Source organism: Cuculus canorus, chromosome Z (genome assembly GCF_017976375.1).
Source record: "Cuculus canorus isolate bCucCan1 chromosome Z, bCucCan1.pri, whole genome shotgun sequence".
Taxonomy (NCBI): Eukaryota; Metazoa; Chordata; class Aves; order Cuculiformes; family Cuculidae; genus Cuculus; species Cuculus canorus.
In genome coordinates, this window is record NC_071441.1 from 17,953,395 (window position 1) to 17,977,985 (window position 24,591).

General features: G+C 41.9%; 1 protein-coding gene across 4 annotated transcripts in view; it reads left to right on the top strand.

Moving 5' to 3' along the window:
- The window catches only part of IQGAP2 (IQ motif containing GTPase activating protein 2), a 130,972-nt gene that overhangs the window by 17,795 nt on the left and 88,586 nt on the right, over positions 1–24,591 (top strand). For all 4 annotated transcript variants that reach the window (XM_054053820.1, XM_054053823.1, XM_054053821.1 and 1 more), the window contains exon 2: positions 6,577–6,676. In XM_054053820.1, coding sequence (XP_053909795.1) covers positions 6,577–6,676 — 100 coding nt within the window. The remainder of the gene's footprint in view (positions 1–6,576; positions 6,677–24,591) is intronic.

The following is a 24,591-nucleotide window of genomic DNA, read 5'->3' on the forward strand; positions in this document are numbered from 1 at the left end:
TGGGTTTTGAGTGCAGTGTTTGCCTTTGTCCAGGGCTCTTTCTTGGAGCAGATATTCAGGGGGTGGACTGAATTCCCTTAACCGAAGTCAGAGAAAAAGGGTCAGGCCATCTGGTTTTACTCTTGTGGGATATGCACTAGCTGCATATGACTGTGCTTTTTGACAGAGGAAGTCTGTGAGAAGCTGTTTTGATAGGAGCTTTGAATTTTTCATTCAAAGATAAATGTCTTCCAGCATAACAGACCTGTAAGTACTAAAAACCTTAGTGAAACACTTGTAATGTGTTTGGTGTAAAGCCATTTTTTTCTTAGTAGTCTGTTATCTCTGTTCACATAATTAAAGATGGCATATTTTCTTCTGCATATTTAATAAGCTGTTGCTTTAGGTACCTGTGAGTCTGCATCAGGAGTAGACGTTTGGAAAGGAACTCCTCCTGCCTCTAACTTTGAGGTGGATTTTTCTGGTATCTATATACACAATCCTGTTCACGTATTTTCCAGCTGACTGGCAGTGCTGTAAGCTCCTGCCTGACTGCAGGTAAAAGCATCTAGGGTAGCCAGCCTGGCTACCATGGCTTAGAGCATGTCCATGGAAACTTGCTCTGGTTACAGCAGTTAGCTGATGCTGTGATGCTGCAGTAGCAGTTCCTCCACAGCCTAGGAATGACTGTGGAGCTGAACTGCCATGCAGGGCAGACACTCTTCAGGTAATGAGTACCTGGAGGTACAAATTTTACCGGGCATAAAATATAGCACTGAATTTATTGCCCTCTTTCCCTCTAGGACAAAGTGTGCTGCCATATAATCTGAGGTTTTAAGTCACCTTGATAATCTAAAATGCAACTAGCTTTTTCTTGAGACTACAGCACTGAAGTGTGCTGGCAAACGCTTCACATTCATAGCTCGTCTTCTTGGTACAGGCGGACATAAATGGGATGCTGCCTAGAGCCTGTTGTACCCAGCTCGGCTTTCACTGGGGCTGGCTATTGCCTCAGTCAGTTTTTGTGCTAGAGGGGCTTAGCTTTTGTTTTTGTGTTTTCAACTATTACAGCATGTCTCTGTCAAATGCTTTTCAGTGTGGTAATAATGGGGGTGTGGGATTGTGGATGTAGAAAGCAGGAAGATGTGAGGGGGGATAGGCAGGATTTGCTGAATTTCTCACCAGTGAACTGGAGCACTGCTTTGCCTTGCCTTCTGCATGGCCAAGACCGCACACTGCTGAGACTGCCAAATGTGTTTCAGCTAAGGTTTAATTTAAATACTCTGAAAAACTTTTATTTGAGCATTTTACCATAGTTGTTGATGTGCCTTTCTTCTCCCTCAATCGTAACTTTACAAACTTTTCTGTCACCGTAAGAGGATTTTGTTCTGTCCTCTGTGTATTGAGCTTCCCTGTTGTGGTGCCAAAAGAGCCTCCTCTTTGCTCATGTCTCACTTTCCATGGGAAAAAGTTCCTGATGACAGGAAATTGAGGGGGGTTGGCCCTGGGAAATGAAAGCCCCCGTTCCTTTCTTTGCCTTCTTCAGTATAAGTCTTTTGGTATGTCCATAAAAACATCTTATTGAAGTATCTGCCTGCTAGAAGCAGCCACATGCTGTTCTTAAACTATTACAGGTAGCCATGTGTCTGAGAGCAAATGAATGATGAGGAATCCTTAGATGCTGCTGTATGTTTTGCAGAGGGGAGGGGAGGTCCATCCTTAGTTTTTTCAAGATAACAAAAACTGCTTTTCTGGGGAATGATCTCTGAATAACTTGGAATTTTGCCTTTGAAAGTGTTCCATAAATTTGCATGGAGAAATTAAAACAAAATTACTTTTCCTTAGCATCCTCCTTGGTTTTCTTACAGAGGCTTCAAGTGTACCTTGATTTAAAAATATGATCCATGGATCTATGGGCTCACTTGAAAACTGTTGCAAATTAGACCTGTAAAACCCCTTATTTAAAGTCATCTCTAGTGTAAACATACTAATGGGAGAGACCTGGTAAGCTTAGTATTGTGGATTGTCTTTGTGATCCTGGGACCTCCCAAATCCTTGCAATGGTTGTGATAAGAAAGTTAACTCTGAACTTGGGCAACATTTACATACAGTTGCTGCTAAAATTCTTGTGTGGACTGAGTCTATCTTATGTGAATGTGAACCCTGGAATCTCTTTCCAGACAATGTTACTAAGGGCATGGCTTCAATAGGTCTTGTGCACCTGGTTTTAGTAATTGTATTACACCTTCAGAAGAGGTGGTCTTATTCCTGAAAACTTGCTCAAATCCAGAAGGTCAAAATGCCTTCATGTTGTCTGCTATATCCAAGTCACAGTCGGTAAAGGCTGCTTGCGCAGTGTTGAGTGGGCACATAGAATGCCTTGTGTTGAGTTGGCAGCCCTGTGATCAGCAGCTGATAGAGCTCAAGTTTTTGCCAAAAACTTGAGAGGCTGCCTTGGATCAGGGTGTATCAGAAAGACTGTATAATCCATAATCAAATCCTGAATGTCCACTATTCCTAACTACAGCCCTGCCTGCTCTTATGCTGCTTCCATGAGGGTGACACAAGACAAATGGATATAAGTACAATATGTCAGCTGATGTAAGATGCTCAGGTCTCTCAATTCATGAGCAGTGTCTGGTAACACACTCCCTGAGCACACCTTATCTTAGTGAGAATTACATGGATTGGGAATATGTAGGAAGTTGCTAGTAGAATGTGACTTTAATCACATTTAATCCATTTAATCAATTGTAGGAAGAATTTGCTTAGTCAATTATTGTTGCATCATACTGAGTGCCAGAATAGTCTGTTCTCATATTTGTGCAAAATTAGGTGTGGTGGTTTAAGATTTAATGTTTCTCACTGCACCATGGAGAGTTTCCTACACATTCTTCCTTTAGTGGTTTTCTATGAAGGAATATCTATGATGAGGCAACATGGTGTCTTAGGACATATGCTTAGTATGTATTGAGTGTTGGCTAAGAGGTGCCAACACCTAAAATTAGTTGAAATGGGGAGCTTTTAGGCTAACTATGCTGGCATATTTATTAGTGCAATTAAGTAGGACAAAAATATTCTTAACGTTTTCTTTTAGGGAGACTATTTTTATTTTTTCATCCTAATTCCAAATCAAAAGTCAAATTGAATTGTCTCAGATATTATTTTAGCCTTTTTTTCTGTATGGCTCATATGTAGCATGCATGTGCCTTGTTCTGCAGTATTTGGATCTTTTCATCAGCAACATTTTTCAGCCTGGATCCTACCAGGCCTTACCAGTGGGCTGGAGGCCTGTAGGTGTAGCTCAACCCTGTTTAACTCTGCCCTATAACATCCTTCATCACCACACTTCCCTTGTGAGCTGAGCACTATCAAGAAGTTACTGATATAGCAGAAATATGTTTATTCTTTTATCAATCTTCCCGATTTTCTGACTAATAATTGCCCTGTTAGGCAGAAAGAGTGAGCTGTCCGTCTTCAAACCAAGGTTTTGTGTGTTGAACTTGGTGTGGCTGGATTGATGAATACACTCATAGGGCTTTTGTCTGAAGCCATGGAAAGTTATATATGGGTTCTAGTCAAAGGCTGAAGCATTTGCCAAAAAATGTTATAGCAGGCTAGACTTCAAGGACCCACAATTTCCAAAGTCTTCAAAGTAGTTTCTTCTGCAGCTCAGTCCTGGGACTACACCTATCCTGTAGGTTGTCATTGCTATTTCTAAAAGTGCCTGTAACTGCTTATTTGATGTGATCGCACTCTTGCTTTGAAGCCAGTATGTAGTGGAGGGGAAAAGCATGTAATTGGTCTTATCAGAAACTCGGGTTGCAAGAGTCTCCTCCCAGTGTAAACACTGTAGGTGTTGGCACTCCTTGTGCTCTGCCTTTTCAGTGCTTGGATATTCAGCCTAGAAACAGATCAGACACTTTGGCTCTAGCAGCAAAGGAAGTGGATTTCCTACCTGTGATCTGCTGATGCAGTATCTTTTCTAGAAAGGATTTGGATTTTTCACTTCTCAGTGTCTACAAGGTACGTGTTCTTGCCTCTTGCCCTTTTCCCTCATTATCAGAGGGTTTCCTAAGCCAAACTATTACAAACCCACGGTATCTGTCAACTACTTCATCTACCCTCTGAGTCAGTCTTTGCAAATGATTTTAATGAGGGATCTGAGGGTGGCCGGGACTGCTTGATCTAGGATTCCTTGTTGAGGATGGGAGGCACCTATGGATGTGTAGATCCAGGACTAGATTGTAAAGCATAAGTGTTATTCACCTGAATTCCTAGACTGATGCTTATCAAATGGGTTGTGTGGTTTTCTTACTCTTACTGTCAGATGGAAGCTGTCTTTTTTCACTGTTTGGCTTATAGCCGTGGTGAGTTGTGCCTGGAGAGCAGCTATAAATAGCTGTTTAATGAGCTAAGAGGAGCAGGGCATTGAAACTGTGTCCAGGGGAGCAAGGCTTGGTGGGATATTGGCTGCACTGTCCTGGATGACTGGGCCATAGCCCACTATAGGGTGGTCAGCTGGGCTCCTCTGGTTGCGCCTGTTTTTAGTCTGTGGAGCTCTCATTGCTTGAGAGTAAGGTATGATGTTTGAAAAGTGGACCTAGAGCTCAGTGTTAGGAGCAATAGTGACATGTTAAATTTCACTGTGGTGGCTAATCAATGCTTCTGCCTTGCTCTGTGGAGCTAGGACCTCTGTGCAGCAGAGGAACTGTATTGGTGAGTAGGAGCAGCCTGTCCTGGATATGCCAGTAAAAGCACGGGCAAGAGCAGCAGCAGAGCAGCCTTCATGGCCAGTTTGCTATAATGAATGTGCTACCATCTGCATCTTGTATTTGCTTCCAAACTGTTTTGGTTCATAACAGGTGATGATGTGATTACAGTAACTGAGAGCTCATTTTCAAGTGAGTCATGCTTATTGGAGCTACCAGACTTAAAAGTGACTTAGAGTAAGACAAGTATTTGTTTTATCAGTGTATGATACTTCTGGATGATCAGGAAGAGCCATCTTAAAAGCAGAGGAAGATGAGCTGTTTTAATGCTTGTGGTGAGTAAAACTGAAACTACAAAGCTTAAGGAAGATATATGATACATTAACAAGTGTGTGGTAGTAGCATCAGTGCAAAACGTGGGTGAGTAGTGTAGTTTTGGTATCCTCAGTAAATGCCTGTGGGATCACTTCTATGGTGTTGTTTTAGAGGTACAGCTTTCAATGTATGCATGTGCCTCTAAAGCCCAGCTTCTTGCTTTGTTATAGTGCCTGTTGAGTTGCCTGTGTCAGCTGCCTCAAGGTGTTTACCCACTACCACTACATGAGAGAGCTGCACAGGGAAAATGCTGAAAACTTGCTTGTAGCATGCGCAGTCTGTGTGGCAGTTGAACTGAAGTGTGTCTGTGTGAGGAGGAGAGACCTGAGTTTTGGTTTGGGTTTTGGAGGATATATCTTGATGTTCTTTGCTAACTGACTGGCTCATGTGATGCTGCAGAAAACGGCTAGCCCAGCCCTGCATTTCCCTTTCCTCCCATGAGCCTGTGCCAGTGTGCCCACAGGTGCACAGGGGCTCAGATAAGGAACCTGATCTTCCCGGAAGAGGGTCTCTTCATAGCCATCACTCTTCAGCAAGGGCTAACCCTTGTTCTGGTTCACTGATGTAGCCACGGGATTGCTCTGTACCTCAAAAGGTGATGGGAGTATACAGCTGAGAAACATGAGAGGGCAGAGCCAGCTCTTTTGGCAGTCGTTAGCACAAATAGGGTGTAATTTTGGTAACTGGCTTATGCTGAAGTCTCTTTCCTAAAGCTTCATGTGTTGTGACAAACTCAGCCAGAAGTCAACACTACTGTATAGTCCTTCAGATTCATTGCTAGAAGCACCTGAAAGAACTGCAGATTTGCTCCCAGAGGCCCTCTGTACTCTACAAAGAAAGGGAGACCAGTCATGGGGTAGTAGATGCTAATAATGATTGTTTGCAGCTGGAGATGTGCACTGTCATCCTTAAGAGGCTGGGAGGGTCCCTTTGTGGGAGGTGATGTGGTTGCAGCAGTAAGTTGGGTGTGAATACCACAACTTGTTGGTTCAATTACAGCTCTCACCATCCCCAACACTGTGAGGCAGCTCTGCCTGCAGTCTCACCGGTTGCTGAAATTGCAGCTCATTCCCAAGTTGTTTTTGAGGCAGTCCATTGTCTTCATCTCTGCAACTGAGGTTCAGCTTATCACTGAGCTGCTCCGTTGGTCCCTTGCTTTGAGTTTGCATGTGGGAGTCCTCAGTCTTCTCTGAGGATGTGTAAGCTGAAACTCTATGAGCTCCCAGTCTCAGTCCTACATGTTTATGCTTCATCTTGCCCGCAAACCAGGCAGTGACAAAGAGCAGTTCACACTTGGTTTTGAACAACTGAAATTTGAGGAGTTCACTGCACAGAGAGCAGCATCTTCTTCTAAGTATCTTTGTGCACCTTGCTATAAAAGGCCTCTTTTGAGGAGGAGGGCTGGCTGTTTTAATGTCTTTTCTGGAGTAATTTGCCTGGTTTCTGAGTAAATTTGCTCTCACAATCACCTCTGACTCACGTGTAACTTGATATGGGTTTCTGTTTGCAGCTATTATGGACGACGAAAGGCTTTCAGCAGAGGAAATGGATGAGAGGAGGCGTCAGAACATTGCTTATGAGTATCTGTGCCACTTAGAAGAAGCAAAAAGGTAAGTAAATGAAAGCATACTTTATACTTGGCCTTTATATATGGAAGTTCAGGCCTGTTGTGTTATTGAGCATTGTAACTTTTAATTGAACTTATTGAACTACTTGGATTAATTTAAGGTCAGAATATCTTAGTATTCAGTATGAGAAACTAATGCCTAATGTGAAATGTTTAATTCGCAGAATAATTTAAAAATAATCAAGACATCTCCTCAGTTACTGTGGTGACCATCTTCAATGAAACTAGGAGCTGGGTACTAAAACCTATGGGTGTGGTTTTGCAAGAAGCTGAGCTAGGCTGATGTGACTGGGAGATTTTGTTCCCAGCTGTGTGGTCGTTCTCCCTTCTTGACTCTAGCACTTGTGCAATGACTCAGTTTGCTAAGGTCGCAGAAAATCACCTGGGCTCTTGCTGGGTTAATGGTCCGTATCATCTCAATGTTTTAGTGGTAAGCATAGGCAGGGCAGCAAGAACCTAGACTCTGCTCTTTCATTAGTTCCTCTAACACATTGATCAGGTGTATTCCTATCTTGAAGTGACATTCTCTGAAGCACTGATTTGCAGTTCCACATGGATTTTATCACCTTTGTGCAAATGTACTCTGCTATGTATACTTCATTCTCAAAACAAATATTCAACAATACTCTCAGCATTACCAAGAAAACAAGATGTAGTATCCTTATGCTTTCAAAGTAGCTTGAATTGCTGCTATTATATGCAAAAATGTGCTTTGTCAGGTCAGAATTTTTCAAAGATGCCTATTGTACTCCATTTATTAGCTTGGGCATTACTGGGAAGTGCCTTGTTTCTGCCCTGTGTTTACTGATGATGGCGGTTCTAGCCTTAAATGTCAGTTGGTTGACTTCCCTAGGAGTTTCTATACAGAAAAGGAAATTTGAACTCTGATTAGTGCAAGGTGGGAAACCTCAGCACAGTGGCAAATCATAGAATATTTAAAATGGAGTAATCCAGAGTACTTCAGTCAGGAATCAACCATAAAATGGTGCTGTGGGCTTTGTTTCCACACTGTTCCCCTTGCCATCGCTGTGTGGCACAGTTAACTATGTAGCAGTCAAGGGGCAGATAGTTGCCAATGATATTGTCCTTGATGTGTTACGACTATCACCATTTTTACTTCCTATTCACTTAACCATCCTACTTGCTGTAGCAAGCATTGCCTCCTTTGCTCTTTCTTCCTCTTTCCACTGCAGAGCAGTTCCCTGTTCACATATTTATGATGGCAAGTGTCTTACTGCTGCTGGAGAAGATTGTCTTCCTCTGCATGCTCCTCTTGCCTCTATAGTGTAGTTGTAAGAGATTGCCCTTAGTCAGCTGAGCCAGCATGCTAGGCTGGCAGGAAAATTGTAGCTCTCTTGCTGAGTTAGTTTTCTGATGGTTTTGTGAGTCTGATCAAGGGGTCAGGAGAATAACTGCTGGCAAGAGGAAGGGAATAGAGTGCAGCTTTAAACTGGAGAGAGAGGAGTGAGCAGGTCTCCACTTAGTTTGTTGAGAGGTTATGTATGTTCTGCCATAACAGGAGATCTCTGTGAGTAAAGCTTTGGTTTTATGCAAGGTTCCTTCTTGGTTTGTTGCAACTTGCCTACTTGCTGCCTTCTGGCATAGGAATAACAATTAGTCTCCAAATCCAGCCTTTTCTATTACTGTTATCACTGACTTATCTTCCTCGCTTCCCCCCCACCTCTTCCCAGGGCTACTTGTCACTCTGAACAGAAGTTCTCCAATTCGTTTGAAGCATTCCTTGATATTTCACAAGGAAATGTGGAGTTATTTTTACAGTTAATGATATTAAATGAACATCTGCTATGAGTTAGCATCTTTGTATCCGTTTTTACATACGTTTGTGACATTAGTGGCTTTCTAGAAGAAATGTTCCTTTAGCTCTGTCAGCATGTGATGGAACATTGCAGCCTGAATAGTCACTCTCAGTGCTGTTAAGTAGCTGAAAGCATTTCTAGATCTGTTTGGAAATTTGGCCATGAACGTTACCAGTCATTTCCAGTGCTTGCTACTGTATGCGATGCAGATAAGTGCTGCAGTGTGAAGTGCCTTGTGCTTCCTTTGCCATGGGTTTAGGTTGTCATGACTGTTGTGGCAGCCCAGTGCTGCTGATGTCCTTCTCCTGTGCTGCAGCTCACTGGATGCGGTTTCCTTTAGGTTAGGACATGGTGGTGATTGTGGGGGTGGTTAAGACCTAGGTGTGTCCTAATGTGGACAGAGCTGCTGTGGGGAAAATGAAAGGCAAGAGAGGCGTCTCACTTCAGAGTGATTTTGGGGCAATTCAGTTACATCATGAGACTGGGTTGAGATAGACTCTTACTAATGTGAAGACAACCTGGCAATGAATACATACAAAAAACCTTGCAGAAACAGAAATTCCTGTGTCTCACAGCTGTGTAGACCCAGCCCAGCTCCCTCAGGATGCAAGTAATGCCATTGGTGGGGTGCAGGGGACTGGGCTGGTGGTAGGAACACGCTGGGGTAGTGAAAGGATGCAGCTGAGCCCTCCCCAGCCCTGAACTAGTGAAGCAGCAGCAAGGGAAAATGTGTCTTTTCACTGCACGGTTATGGCCCTCTTCACATACTTGATTAGGAGTGAAAGATATTGACATGCTCTGTTCTGTAGTTGCACAGTATCTTCTCTGTCACAACAGAGCCTGAACAAAACTGGGGACTTTGGAAAGTGAAATAGCAGCCTTGGAGGGAGCAACAAGGTTGTGATTAAAACTGCAGCAAAACAAGACCAGCTCGGGCTTTGGAGGGTTGGGTGTAAGGCGTAAGCTGCCTTGACAGCACACAGCAGATCCTACCCTTCAGCCATGCTGGGAGTGCAGTTTCACAGGAGGTGCCACCCGATGGATCTGCTTTTGCTGCTGCTGAACGGAGGGATCCTAGCTGTGCACTCATCCCTAATTCCCAGCACTGGAGCAGTCTGTGGGATGCACTCGGCTCCTTTCCTGGCTCTGTGCTTGTGGCAGTGGGGATGGGTCAGAGGAGGCAGAATGCTGCCTTTGGCCCCAGGTGTGGCAGCTGCACGCTGTTGCAAACTTTTTTCTGTTTGTATAAATCTTGAATTCATGGAGAAGACTTTTCAGTAATTCAGGACGTTATAAGGACAATAAATAGAATGAAATGGTTAAGACAAGGTGAGTTTTTTTTCAGTTGGCTGGTGCTGAAATGTCAGCAGATATTGTTTCAGCTAATCAGCAGTGTGTAAACAATGCATTTTGGCCCTTGTTGAAGATTAATAAATACTGAAATAAGCAATAAATAGCAAAAGACTGGGGCAGAGTATGGCTGGGACAGTACTACAGCAGGAATTCTATTTCTTCTAACCATAATTGTAACCAAAATATTTTTTTATAGCAGCTCTGCTTTTTGAAATGCCAGAGTTAATTAAATGGGTGAAGAATGTGTACTTTCAGCTGTTTCTCAGATCACTGTTTGCACACTTACTTCCTGCAGCCCAGCTTTAATAAAAACTTTCCAGGTTTAACATGAAAGACGAATCCTGTTGCCCATAACTGATGCTTCTGCAAATACCTTCTGTGCTAGGCACGGTATCTGTTATACATAGGAAATTGTTTCTTAAACACAATGAGCAGACTTGTAGTATCTGCATAGGTCACTAGTGGTTGAATAGGGTGTTGTATTTGGTACTGGGGAAAAAACATCTTCTGTTAGATTGCTGCCCGCCCCTTCTCCCATAAATTACACATCTGATAAATTGAGGTTTTCGTTGCTCATATGCGATTAGATTTATTATTTTTGTCTTTAAGGGGAGTTTATTTCATACTTCAAAATAGAGGAAAATTGGTAGTATCCAGCATCCTTGGGCTGTTGACAAGAATAAAATCAAGAATAAGCAATTGGGAGTAGGAATTTTCTCACTTAAAGTAATGTATCCATGGCTACTTCTGTCAGAAACTCTCTAGACATTACACCAATGCATTACCAGTATTGGTTGGAAAGTTCTTGTGTTGAATAACAAAGGCTTAAGGTGCGCATGAACAGCTATGCCACCAGCTCTAATGCCTTACTAGATTGATACAAGGAGTAGTTGCTGTGGAATGGAATATTTTCATTTAAGCTAAAGTAGTTAAGCAGTTGGCTTTTTCAAAAGTTAGACAGAATGTCCCTCTGATAGGGTGTTTGCTTTCTCTGAGAGCATGTTTTCTTTGAGCCAGTTTCTTTCCCAGACACTGTTCATCCTTTGAAAATGATAACATCTTGTGTGAAGTATAATATGTGCTGAACAGATGTCTCTTCTTCTGTGATCACCTCTCTTCAGAGTTTTTGTCTTATCTCAATGGCAAGGTCAAGCAGAGACCTGGAGCCAGTTCCAAATTAGCATGAATTTTGACTGGTGCAAAGTTTCATAACATTAGAATTAGATCTTGAAAAGTAATAGAATATACATAAGATTTCTGGGAAAACTTATGTATACATATGCATGTAACTCGGATATCTATTCTGTAATGAGCCTTTGTCTTGTTTCATAAAATGGAGATCACTCCTACATGTTGCCCAGGCCTGATAAAGGATGCTTGCTTTCCAAAATGAGTCTGAGAGTTTTATTTGCTGGAATTTTCAGTATCGAGATTAGCTTAATTTTAGTAGATAAAAATAGTCAAAATGCCCTCCTTTCCAAAGATTTGTAACACCCAGGGTATCAGATTCTGCCTTGAGTTTGGCTTTTGCTGTTGCTGGTCTCTGCAGATGCGTATTTACTGGGCTGTAAATGATAATACAGATTTGAGGGGCTGTAAACTGATTGCAGCTTTGGCATATAATACAAATCAAGTTTACAGTAAATCTGTTGTGGCTGCCTAGGGTTATAATCATTCATAATTTAGCAGATAATAGTTCTCTTGGCTTCTTGGAAATTATACCCTCTTATGCTAAGCTCGAATCTGAACCATGGGAAGCCTCACTTTACTAACCTTATCTCTCTCTACATTAAATGCTTCACAAAGTGTATGCTACAATTTCAGAACCAGAAGTGCCAGCATTTATTTCTTTTTACTTTCTTAATCAGCCATGCAGTATGACAGGAACTTGTGTAAAACACTGAAGCTTTAGCTTCAATGCTGGGACACTGAAGACACGGTGAAGGAGAACTATCCAGGAAACTTCTTTTGAGGAGTCATTTTTATTCTGAAAAATGTAAATCGTAATTCTTTTCCAATTTCTTTACAATAGGAAATCAAATCATCCATTTTAGGTTCTAAAACTTGCCTCTTCATTGTATTATTTTTCATTAAATTGGTTTGCGATAGCTATGTGCAGTATTGGTCACTGAGATCACAGTTGGAAGTTTTACTATGTAAAAACGTACATGCAGCCTAATATATTTAAAAGGTCATACCCTGAAGTGCTTAATTGGCTTCAGTGAAAGAGAACAGTGTTAAAGAGAACAGTTTTGCAGTACCATAGCATCATATAGATCCCTAGTTATCCAGTGGTCAGGACTGTGGGACCATGGAGGGTTACTCTGGAGCCCTCCACGTTCCTAGGGGGTGTTGGGATCTTACAAAGCCTTGATACTACAAAAGACTTCTACCAGGTTTTGGGCTGCTGTTTCTTCATGAGTAAAGTTGTGGCAGCCATGCGGCCTCAGCAGCTCATGGGTGAATTAGCACTACTTAAATACTCTATTTTAAGTCTATTTCTTTCACAGTACAAGAAATCTTTAAAGCTTTTGTACTTAGAGGTAGATGCATAAAACTGTAGGATAGCTGTATAACTAGCTGTTTAAAAGTAAAAAACATTAAGATACTTGTTCTTAACATGTTCTGTATGGATTTTTCAATAAAGTTATTCTTCTGGGAGTGGTAGTCTACTGAGACATGGTAGATTATGAACTTTGGCTCATCTACTCCTCTGTCTGCCTTAAGCATAATAAGGCATCAGTGAACATGGCTGACAGTGGGTCTGTAGAGGTAAAATACTTGAAATATGGGTGCTTCATAAAATGAAATCCTTGGAAGAATCCTACTTAACTGCTGGCTATTGTAGCTTAGTCTGCATAGAGGTATTGATGAGCACATATATTCACTGTTTCATGTCTCAGTCTTCAGGGCTACTTACCTAGCAGACAAACTGCCTGCTATTGAATTGAATGGGTTTTTATTCCAGGTAGTTATACAGTTGTGCAGATATGCCAGAGTTTTCACATACAAGTGTTGGTGATACCAATCAGTCCAATAATTGCTTGGATTTCATTTGCACATGAAAAGTCTAAAGAGTAAGATCTGAAGGAGAGAGAAACCTTTGTGCTGGTTTCTGTACAGGATGCATTGACCTGTTCAGTGGGATGTTGAGGTAATTTGTGCACGTTATGGGTCATTGCTCAGTGTGTATAGTTGTGGAATAGTGCTGCTGAGTAATGATGGATGTGACCTTTGTATTTTGAAGACTAAAGCATATGGCAATTATCCGTAGCATGCACTGAAGCTAACAGTACAACCATTTCAGAGCCTGTTCTCTTTCCCAAAGTTTTCCACCTTTCTTTGAGGCACAACTCTTTTGTAAAAGGAGTTGTTTTGTGGGTTGTTTTTTTAAGTAGAAAAGCAGAAAATTGAAGCTAGTTCATGCTCTGCCCTCATTGGTGTATTTTATAGGTCCAACTTCATCAGTAAAGCCAATTGAACTTTCATTTCCCCTTCACTTTCCCCTTTGCAACTAGACTTGTCTGTGGTGCAACTCAAAAGCCTATTTGACCAGCGTAAGACCAGCTTGTCGGATCAAACTGATGACATCATTCTGCATCCTGAGTAGCTCCTAGTTAATAGGTGTAACCTGAGGTAGCCTCACTAAAGTATCAGTACTAGCTGAATCATTGGAAGACCTTATGGACCACAGCAGGGAGTATTGAAGCAGGCTGCCAGGAGAGGCTGGCAGGGATTCTTGTGCATTGCTGACCAAAACTTCCACATCTGGAAGGGATGGTAAAAGAAAGCTTGAAGCCAAATCATGCAGGGAGAAACACAGCTATCTATATCAGAAGCAACATGAGGAACTTGAGGTTTGCACTTTGCTTAAGGGATTCATATGAAGTTGCTGTTGGGAAGAACCTGGGACGCTAACTGTGGGATGGAAAGACACTCTTATGCTTTGCTTAGTGTTGAAGGACTTAAGTCCTTGGTCCAAACCTTTGAGTAGGTCCTTCTGTACTGTTTGGACTCTGCTCAGTAAGTCAGAGTGTAGTTCCTATGTATCTGAGAGCAACCAAGGTCTTTACTTACCTGTATGTTCATGATAGAACAAATCATAGGATTTGTGCCATGACATGCCACCTGCACTGGACTGTGGGTTGTGGTGGTTGCGTAGAGTACTGCTGGTGTGACTGACCAGCAAATGATGCATTCTGCCTAGCATGTATCCCATTGTGCTGTGGCTCTGGTGTAGCATTCAGAAAGTTTTGTTATGTGATCGTATATCTGTTTGCTTTGGACGGGATGAGAGAATTATCTGGGCTGAGAGAATCTGTTTTTTACCAGGTCTCTCACAGGAGTGTACTTTTCACATGCTGAGATCCTCCTTTCCCAACTGCCATGTCCTGGAGAGCTGTTGATCTTTGGAAGAAGTGTTTATTCTGGCTCTTGCAGAAACTGCTGAGGAAAGGTGTGAATGGCTCTTCAGAGATCAGAAGAGGTGGGGCAGCAACGTGGTGACCTTTTTAGCACTACTTTTTGTAGATCACTGCTGCTGGTGAGAAGCGTACAGGCATGTGCTGGTGGGATTTCACTGTACTGTAAACAAGAAATCAAATATTTACAAGAAACATGCTTCTAGAGCAGCAGACGTTTTGCTCTAGCTTTGGATTCTAGAAATCCAGATCCCTACAACTTGCTTAGCTACTGTTTTGGGACTGGAAATTCTAAAATTGGTCCAGTAATGTTGAGATCTACAGAAGAACCAGTGTGCCCTTATACCTCCAATTCTGGATTGGAAAAGCAATCCAGGAAGCATAGAGGTCAGTGCTGACTGGATATGTGCAAGTGACCTTGCATCTGTTTTTTTTTTTCCTTCCAATTACTTCAGTCAAACAGTTTATGGGATAAGGCAGCTGCTGAGGGATGTAGATCTGGGTTCCCTTAAAAATCGCTTTGCTTGCAAATATCTTAACAACTCGCTGACTGGAGAAGGAGCACTGTGACAGTTTGTACTGCTAGCATTACTATGGAGTAATGCTAGAAAGTGCTTTGACTGTTGATGTTCCCTTGCCAGCAGGTCAAGGGAAGTCATTCTGCCTCTCTATTCCTCTCTTGTGAGACGTCGTCTGGAATGCTGTGTCCAGTTCTGGAATCCTCAATGTAAGAGGGATACGGAGCTGTTGGAATGGGTACAGAGAAGGGCTACGAAGATGATTGGAGGGCTGGAGCACCTTCCCTACGTGGACAGACTGAGAGAGTTGGGCTTGTTCAAACTGGAGAAGAAAAGGCTCAGAGGAGATCTTACAGCGAACTTCCAGTACCTGAAGGGGGCCTACAGGAAAGCTGTAGAGGGGCTGTTCATAAAGGCTTGTGGGAATTGGACCAGGGGGAATGGGTATAAACTGGAGAGCGGCAGATTTAGGCTGGACATTAGAAAGAATTCCTTCACCATGAGAATGGTGAGGCACTGGCACAGATTGCCCAGGGAAGCTGTGGATGCCTCATCACTGGAGGTGTTCAAGGCCAGGTCAGATGGGGCCTTGGGCAGCCTGAGCTGGTGGAAGGTGTGCCTTTCCATGGCAGTGGGGTTGAAGCTAGATGATCTTTAAGGTCTCTTCCAATGCTAACTATTCTATGATTCCATGTTGCTCACTGTAGACCATGTGAATCCTGTGTTAGTAGATACAGCTACTGCAGAACCCACAGTGTCCCCTCCCCACCAGATGATTGGGAGTACTCTGTCAGAGACTTCATTGCTGACTGCAACAAGCAGTCACTCTTATAACCAAGGTTGTTAAGTAGCAGGGTAGTGTGTCTTATGTGAACTGTATGGTGCTTTTGATTGCTGTGGTTTCAGTGTTTCTTGTACTTCAAGAGATGGCTTTCTACTCACCTGCATTTAAATTCAAGGATCTGTTAATAGGTAGCATGCACTAGTGTCCCAGAGTTGCTAAGAGCATGTATGCACCTTGCAGAAGCTTGTATATTTGTGACACTATCTCTTCATGCTTTGGAGCTACTGTCATTTGAAGCTGATAGTGTGACAGCCTCCCATAATTGCTTTTGCTGTTTTTGCTGATGAATGTAGAAACGGGCATGTGCAAGCCTGTGTGTGGCCTAGTAAAACCCTTGGATTCTCTACATGACATTTGAGGTAGGGAGGACTGTGAAAATAGCTCTTGGAACTTTGCTGTTTGTTTTCTAGCTGCCCATGTTTCTTCCAAGTGCTTCTGCACTGTAGTGTGCAGGAAGAGAGATTTCAGGGTAATCTCTTCAATCCCAGATTTAAAAGCATCAGGGGAAAAGGTTCTATGAGCCAACCCATTCTTTGGAAAATTTAAGAGCTGTATCTGTTTTTCAACTGAGTTCAGGAATTGGCATGTGTTCTTCAATTAGTACAACTTAAACTAATTCTGTTCCATGTGTGAAGGAATATGTCCTTTAAAACCCAAACAGAAAATACTCCTTGCCAAGGTTTTTATTTTGCAGTTCCAAATCACATTAAGTGGTCAGAGGATCTCTTAGATACCAGTGCATGCGTATGTAAGAAAACAATCCAGTGAGTTACCCATTCCTGTTTGCAAAAAGGGAAATGGTAGCCTAAAATATCTTTGCTGTAATTGCCTGCAATGTATGCATTTGTAATTAGCCTTGTGTTAAGAGGAAAATAGAGGTGAAATGATGATTGTCTGTTGTTGCAGTAGCAGCAATGTATGGCCCTGAACACTTAAGGTATTTCTCTGTTTCTACGGCACACCAGCATCGTTGGCCTGCAGTCGTTTTCAGAAGTAGAGATTGAGAGCTGTGAAAGAGGTTTTGAGCCTGACAAATGTGAGTCTTGGGGAAGGGCTGTGAATTAATCCCCTCAAGAGCATGAATGGAGCTGCTATTGAGCTTGAAGGGCTAGAAAGGATTTAATGTGGCTTCCAGTGACTATGAATGCTAGGCAGGTTCTGGCTTGGAAGCAGAGATGACCACTAGTTACAAGTGACACAGCTTTACCAGCTTGAAGGGAAGAGAACCTTGCAGATTTTTGTTTCAATTTGAACTGTTGACAAGTGGGTTGTTGTTGTGGTACTGAGTACAGATTTATTCTAGCAGGATAATGGTTAGCTGCATGCTTAATTCTCCAGCTACCCAGAGGACAAACTGCTAGCCTGACTTGGGATGAGGTCTCATAGATTTGCAATTGTACAGATGTGCTATAAATGTGCAGGAGTACACTACTTGCTTTGTGAGGCAGAGAGGTGAGAGCCCAGATTCTAGCTCTCACTCTTACTGCTTCTACCTGCGTTATTAAAGCTTTCGAGTTATTGGTGCTGCATTTGCCCTACAAGCGAAGTGATAAAGCTACTCTGACAACTCAAGCTCTTCTGCCATCTATAGCATGTTAACTATTTCTAAAACTTGGTTGACATCAAAGCAGATGGCAGCATTGTAAAATTTGGCACAGTAAGAAAAAAGTATAAAACTCTTGTAGTGAATTCAATTGCATTAAAACCAGTGCATTTCATTACCCCTATCATTCTGTTCCCTATCAGTCTGTCTGTTCTAGGGCCAAAGGCAGAAATTGTGCATGAAGGCAATAAAAGGCACATGAAGGCAATAAAAGCTGCAGTAAATCCTGCAGCCAAGCATCCTTCAGTGCACAGGAATTGTCCTGCTATGGCATAGTTATGCTCAGGGCATAACTGAGCATAAATCCTCCATTAGAGGTGGGAGGAACAGGCAGAAGCCCTGGCAGCAGGGAAGGAAAGGGGAATGGCTCGCTGCAGTTGTCCAAGATGTACCTGAGACCGGAGGCTTCGAAGTAAGAGGAATTTGTAGAGGGCCATCAAATGCAGGGTACGGACGTTGTCTACCAGGTTAGGTGGGTGCGTGTAGGATGCCACTGCATGCTAGTCATACCTGCCCACAGGGCACCCTGCCTTACAGAACTAGTCTTACGGAACTTCACAGCTTCAATTGTATCCTAAGTCATGCTTTGTGGCAGGAGAGTCTTCAAAGTCTGGCTATCAAACAGGCTGCTTTAAGATTGGTAAATAGCATGATTTACACCAGATATCTGTATACGCATTGTACCAAACCTCTCTTCCTCTGTTAAAGAAACAAAGCAATATCATGAGGCATTGATGGATGTTACTAGCTGGAACATCTTCCTTTCCTGACAGCTTTCAAGTTGCAGATTGCATCACTGCCCTTGCCATGGCCCAAGGAAAGCACAGTGTGCTGCACTCCTTTGCGTCTGCATTTACATGTTACTTAATCGTGTGGGATTTGCTTTGCAGCATGTTTGGGGGAATGCCAGCCCTTGTTTTTAGCCACACTCTTTGAAACCGAGTTGAATGGTTATGTGACTGAAGTTGAGTTTTAGGGCTTCCCACTTTTCTGATGAACCTATACAGAATAGTATAAAGTCAGCTTCGTGCATGCAGTAACTCTCAAAGTGTACTTTCTTTGACTGCTTTCAAAACCAGACATCAACCCTCTTCACTTGTTGAACATGAGATGTTAGGAGAGGGGTTGAAAGTGGTTTGGTTTTCCTTAATAGGATGGCACTCAAAGAGCTATCTGTTTGCAGGCTTTTGGATTTTTAATAACATGCTTTTAGAATATTTTCCCATCTCCTCTTCATGTCCTCTTCCCCTTGTTTTCCTTTCCATGAGCATTGATCTAACCTTGTGATAGCTTAACACTTAATACTGGGATGGCTACTGTCTTTTTTTTTGGAGAGCTTGTACTTTAGTTGAAATCTTTAATGCAATACAGACATATTTCTGTGTTCAGTTTATGAAGTTAGTGAATAGTTTCATATCCCTGTTGCTTTCTGTACCCACAGAGAGACCTTGATCTGTTGCTGCTGAATAAATATACTTCTGTGGTGATTCCAATTTCAACATAAGACTGAAATATGCCAGCATTTTCTCCACTTTCTCAAGGTCAGAGTGATATCACATGATGGTTAGTGGCACGTATCATATTCCTTAGTGAGAAGAAACAAGAAAGAAAGTACTTTAAAACAGCAACTTATTCCAGAACGTGTTATTTACTTGTGGGCTTAGGCAGCATTGCTATGTTAAGGAGAAACTAGAGGTGCAGGGAGATTTCTCGATGTTTTTCTAGCATCTTGCATTCTTTTTAAAACCTGTTTATTTTCAGAGAAGACTAAGTAAGAAATATGGTATCTGTAAATTTTCAGTACCTGAAACTGATAGGAACTAAACTGTTTGCTGTGGTGTTTACTGGCTGAGGTTGGTAAAAGACTATTTGATGCAGTTTTTATTTGGATTCTACTTTAGTGCTGAAGGAGTTTGATCTATTTAGTTTTAAGGACTTTTCCGTTCTTGCAGCTCATCACTAGATTTGAAAATACAGAGCTGAACTCTGCTGTTGTTTCACAGGCTTCATGAAAAGAAGGCAGTGCAGAATTTTCATCAATATTTTAGTTTCCAGCCAGTTCATAGATGGAACACGCATGCAGTTCTTCTGACCTGCAACAATGCCGAGATCCATGTGTTGCAAAAGAAGCCACTTGCTCAAGGCAGTTTGCCTGCCTCTCCAGTTATTGTTTCTGTGCTGTCTGTGAGCTGTGTGTCACTGGAGGAATCATCTTCTGTGAACAGCCTGCTTAGCTGGTACTTTGATAACATGATTAGATTAACAATTAATGCTAAGTGTGCTGTGTGGGCTTTCACATAACCCAGGATGTGAATAACCAGGTAACTTATTAAAAATTGTCTCAGCCTGCAGTGTACCAAAGGCTTATGGTTCATCAAAGAAAAAAAAAAACAAACAAAAAACAGCAAGAAATTTGAAGAATGTTTTGGTTTTCTTCTCCTGCTCATAGGAATGGCAGAGGGTAGGGCTGAGAGAAAGGGAGGCACCTCCCACTTGAGAGTTGTCAATGAAGAGCAAACTCCTTTTGACACTTTTCCCCCCTGATTGCCCTGAAATACGATGAAAATAAAACCAGTATGAAAATAGCTTTCTGGCCCTTTAGAAGGCTTTAAGAACAGAACACCGAAGTAGCCCTCCTTTTTCTAACCAAGAGAATGATAGAATAAGGTGAAACAAAATATTTCTTGTGCTTCTGACAGGCCTGAAAACCATTTCCGTTCTTTGAAGAAAAAAATTTTGAGCTTTTGGCTGATGTCTGTGCTAAGGCAGCACTGAAGGAATGGCTTCTTGGGGGCTTTAGGTCTCCTTCTCTGTTTGATTTTAAAAGGCAGGTGAACTAAGTTCCTGGCTTATCTGCTGGTTACACTTTTTTTAGCAACTTGTTTCAGGCTAGAGAATTATGCTAGGACACAGAGCAGTATGGTGGAGTGGTCACCTTGCGGGGGTGACATAGCTTTGCTTGAGCGTCTGTAGTAGAGCAACATAAGCAGATATAATAGAAGAAGCTGCAGCTAGGGTTTTCCTTCTCCTGCCAGAGAAGAGGAACATCTGCTCTTCTCAAAACTAGCTGAGCAAGGATTTGGGAAAAGGATGTGCAAATTTGTTAAGTAAACTAAGTTAGTTTCCAAACATTTAATATGAGGCATTCAGCTTTTTGAGTACCATTATTAAAATAAGCGTGTGTGTAGTGTAAAATGGCTATCACCTTACAGCAGCGAATCCTTCCACGTGGCTGCCTGTTAGTGAAACTTCTGTCTAAGGAGCATTAGACCATGCAAGAAAAGCAAGAAAACTGCTTTGTTTAGGATTATAGCTTTTGTAATGTCTGATAAAGTACTTCATAAAATAACAGTTGTTAGAACTTTTTCACAATAGTGCTTTCATCCACTTCTGACATTTAAATGTTGAAATACCATTGAGTCACTGTTACAGAATGTTTTCATGATTGTGTTACTCTGAGAAGTCTGATCAAGGAGCCAAAAAGCTGAATAACCTCAGGCTTTTTCTCCTGATGCATCATCTGTTGGAAAGTTCCTTTCAAGGCAAGCATTCAGGAATCATGATGAAGTACCCTGACACAATATGTCCTAGAAAGTGGCTTAATGAGTTTAAAGTCAATCTTGACTTGAATCAAGGTCATGTTTTAAAGGTCAAAAGTGCCTGAGCTTGTGATCAAAATGAGCCTTTGTTGTAATTCACTTGTTAGCTATGCTGGCTTATGATGTTACAAGTGCACTGTACTGGCTTTTCCTAGAGACAAGGCTTCTAACTACAATTTATTAATTGATGTAAACCTGTTAAGACAAATTAAAGGCTTATTACTTGATCTGCAGGGTTGTTCTTTTTTACATCTGCAAATAATAGATGAAATAACGTGAGTCCTATAGTGGATTTTCGAAGTTAGAGTCTGGAAGAAGTGTTTTGAATTATAAATTTGACATACCTATGCGGGAGTTGAAGATGGATTACTGCCACTTTCCTAAGTGAAACTGTGTGAGAAGCAATCAGTAGGTGCTCTGTAGTGAACCCAGCCTATTATTCCTCTTGCTCTTGGAAAAAAATGGGATACATGAGAGGGGACCGACAACATTATGTTTAACTTGTTTATGTATTCAGCCAGCTTGACGGTTTTCCATCATGTTGTAAGACTTAAAAAAATGCTTTTTTTTTTTTTTTTAACCGCTTACATCCTTGTTTCTGTGCCTGGCCTGTTAAAATGAACAGCAACTCTGTTGTTCTGGTGTGGAAGAATTACAGCTGGCAAGTCTTTGCCCCCATCATGTGTATTGGAGGGAGTAAAGTATTTTTAATACAGACCCAATGTTAGCTGCTGAAATATCTCACAATCTTTTTCAGCCCCTTCTTTCCTACTGCTGTCATTAGGTGTAATATTAGAGAAGTGCTTCACATTGTATTACTACTGAAGATATAAATCCATATCAGAAGGGATAAAGGTTCAGACTTTGGTATGGTTATTGCATTGATTAAATCTACTTTATTTAAAGGTAGTCGCACTGATTGAGGTCTGCCTTTGTCATGCTCTTTCAGAGTACTTGAGAAAATTCTGTATTCCAAATCCCCCATCTGGCAGTGGTGTGTGCAACACTGAACTTTGAGTGACCTGTTTGAATAGATTAGAGATGAGTACAGTGAATATCCTGTCTCAGTATCTATAAAAGACATTGCACAGTAAGTACGGCACTGCTGTAATGCACATGACTTTCTGCTAGGCAGGCGGAGAATGAAAACTTTTGAACACAGCCCAGTGCAGATGCTTTACTGCTGTCATTGTTTGTGTAAAAGCATGAGATTTGGCAAAGGAAATAGCAATGCTTAGACTGGATGTTCATTGGTAAAAAACAGGCGAAGGGTGTTCTGATATTCTTTCTGATGAGATTGTAACCAAATGGTTTCATCAACAGTGAAGGAGGGAAGAGAAATATAAAGATCTATTCCGGTAGAAAGGCTTGAGTGACTGCTTCTTTCCCATCAGCTGTGTCTGAGGGTTGGGGACAGAGTCAGGGGTTGCACTTCTGTAGCCACTGCTGATAAAGCATGTTCCAGAGTTTCAAGAACGTTTGTCTTGCTGTTCATCTGCTCTAAGCTTGGAGTACGTCCTGGGAAAATTGGCTGGCAAAGTAGTCCAAGAAGATGGAAAAGCAGTGGAGGGGAGATGTGGACCTGAAGAAGATTTTTGGATGAGGACAATCTTCCTTAGAGGATGAAAATTGATTGCCTAAAAATGGCAGTCAGGAGGTGGATGAACAGGAGCACAAGACTGTGGTGTTAAGGAGTGGGCAGGAAGGGTTGGTATTTAGTATGATGAGACTTGTCATCTTTTTGTACTTGCTCTGGTTGGACCTGCTGTGAAGGGGATGGAAGAAGATTTGGGGAGCAATATGGTGTTAAGGGAGATGGCAGCCTGGAGGACAGTCAGGTGAAACAGGTCTGCATCACAGTGGGCTTCTATTGGATACCAGAACATGGTTTTACTGGAACCTTCTCTCAGTTTAGGAGCTGGGTTAGAAATAGTTTATGTAATGCTGTGAACAGTGATCATAGAATCACCAGGTTGGAAAGGACCCACTGGGTCATCAAGTCCAACCATTCCTAACACTCCCTTAAACCATGTCCCTAAGCACTTCATCAACCCGTTCCTTAAACACCTCCAGGGAAGGTGACTCGACCACCTCCCTGGGCAGCCTGTTCCAGTGCCCGATGACTCTGTGAAGAATTTTTTTCTCCAGCCCCCTCACCAGTTTTGTTGCTCTACTCTGGACACACTCCAGAGCCTCAATATCCTTCTTGTGGTGAGGAGCCCAGAACTGAACACGGTACTCAAGGTGCAGTCTCACCAGTGCCGAGTACAGAGGGAGAATCACCTCCTTGGACCTGCTGGTCACACCATTTCTCATACAAGCCAAGTTGCCATTGGTCTTCTTGGCCACCTGGGCACACTGCTGGCTCCTGTTCAGTCGGCTGTCAACCAACACCCCCAGGTCCTTCTCCTCCGTACAGCTCTCCAGCCACTCTTCCCCCAGTCTGTAGCACTGCAATTATTTTTTAAATTATTTGTGGTTTTGGAAATTCTGAATCAGTGTAATTCAAATACTGCTCTTCCCTCAGAACGAGTTCACATTTCTGTAGGCATAAGGAGAGATCTGCTCCATCCAGATTTTGAGCTGTAAATTTTGTTTACTTGTGCTGTAAACAATGATTTGCATCTAATAATGAATTGCTAAAGCAGTGTTCCCTGCTCTTTTACAGTTGCTTAGATGCGCTTTAACTATCAGCACACTTATGCTAGGTATATGATTGTTAGGGTATAATAGTTATGTACTTGTTAGAGGGCTTAGCTATGGAGCAGGGAGGAAAGTCTGCCTGCCTTTGACGGTGGGTCTCTTAACTTGCATTTCTTAGCATGTATAAGAATTGATAGCCACTGATCTTTAGAATAAACAGCTTCTGAATGTGTCAGTTAAACAGTTTCTGTAAACAAGACACCTGACAATCAAATGGTAATTTGCTATAATAATTCTGACAGTTAAAACCACAACATTAATATACTTACTGTAAATGTGTATTCTGGCAGTGAATTAGTAATGAAGTGTATTACACTTATAGTCAAGGGTTGAATAGCAAAGACACTTAAAGTGAACAAACTAAGACATTTACCAAAACAGCACTTGAAAGACAGACTCGTGCCATTATAGAGGCACAGTTTAAATAGTCATCAAACCAGTGAAGTAGTTTGGGAGTGAGAAGAGATGACAAAGCCTAAGGAGTCATAGAAACTTGGGATGAATGAAGTCTGCTTGGCCAGTATTTTGGACTGTCCTGATAAAATCTGTGAACTACGAACTGTCTAAAAAGAAAACTCATCCAGACAAAGCCTCATGTGGTGTATTCTCTGGGTCAGCTGTTCAGGATAACTCATTGCCTCCTGCTTAACTTTGAATCTGCTTCTGACTTGCTATTTGTCATCTCTGAGAAGTGAATGTGAAACTTATGTTTCAATTCTTGTCCTGTGGTTTTTGTCTTCTCTTATTTTGGCTTTGTATGGGAGGAAAACTTTAAGCATTTGGCTTACTCCATGTGTATCTTGTGCAAACTTGAGCAATGTTTCCTGAGTAAATCAAGATTATACCAGTTGTTTTGAGTATGCTAGTTACAGTTAACACTAAGAAGCAGAAGTGTAATCTGTGCAAGAGCTTAAGCATTTCTTTATGCTTTTTTTTTTATTTTTGTAAGACTATTTTTAAAAAATCCTAAAATCCAAGCAAATTTCTCACTTGCCACTTACTAATGTACCTTTATTCCCCTGTAATCAGTGTTGCCTAGT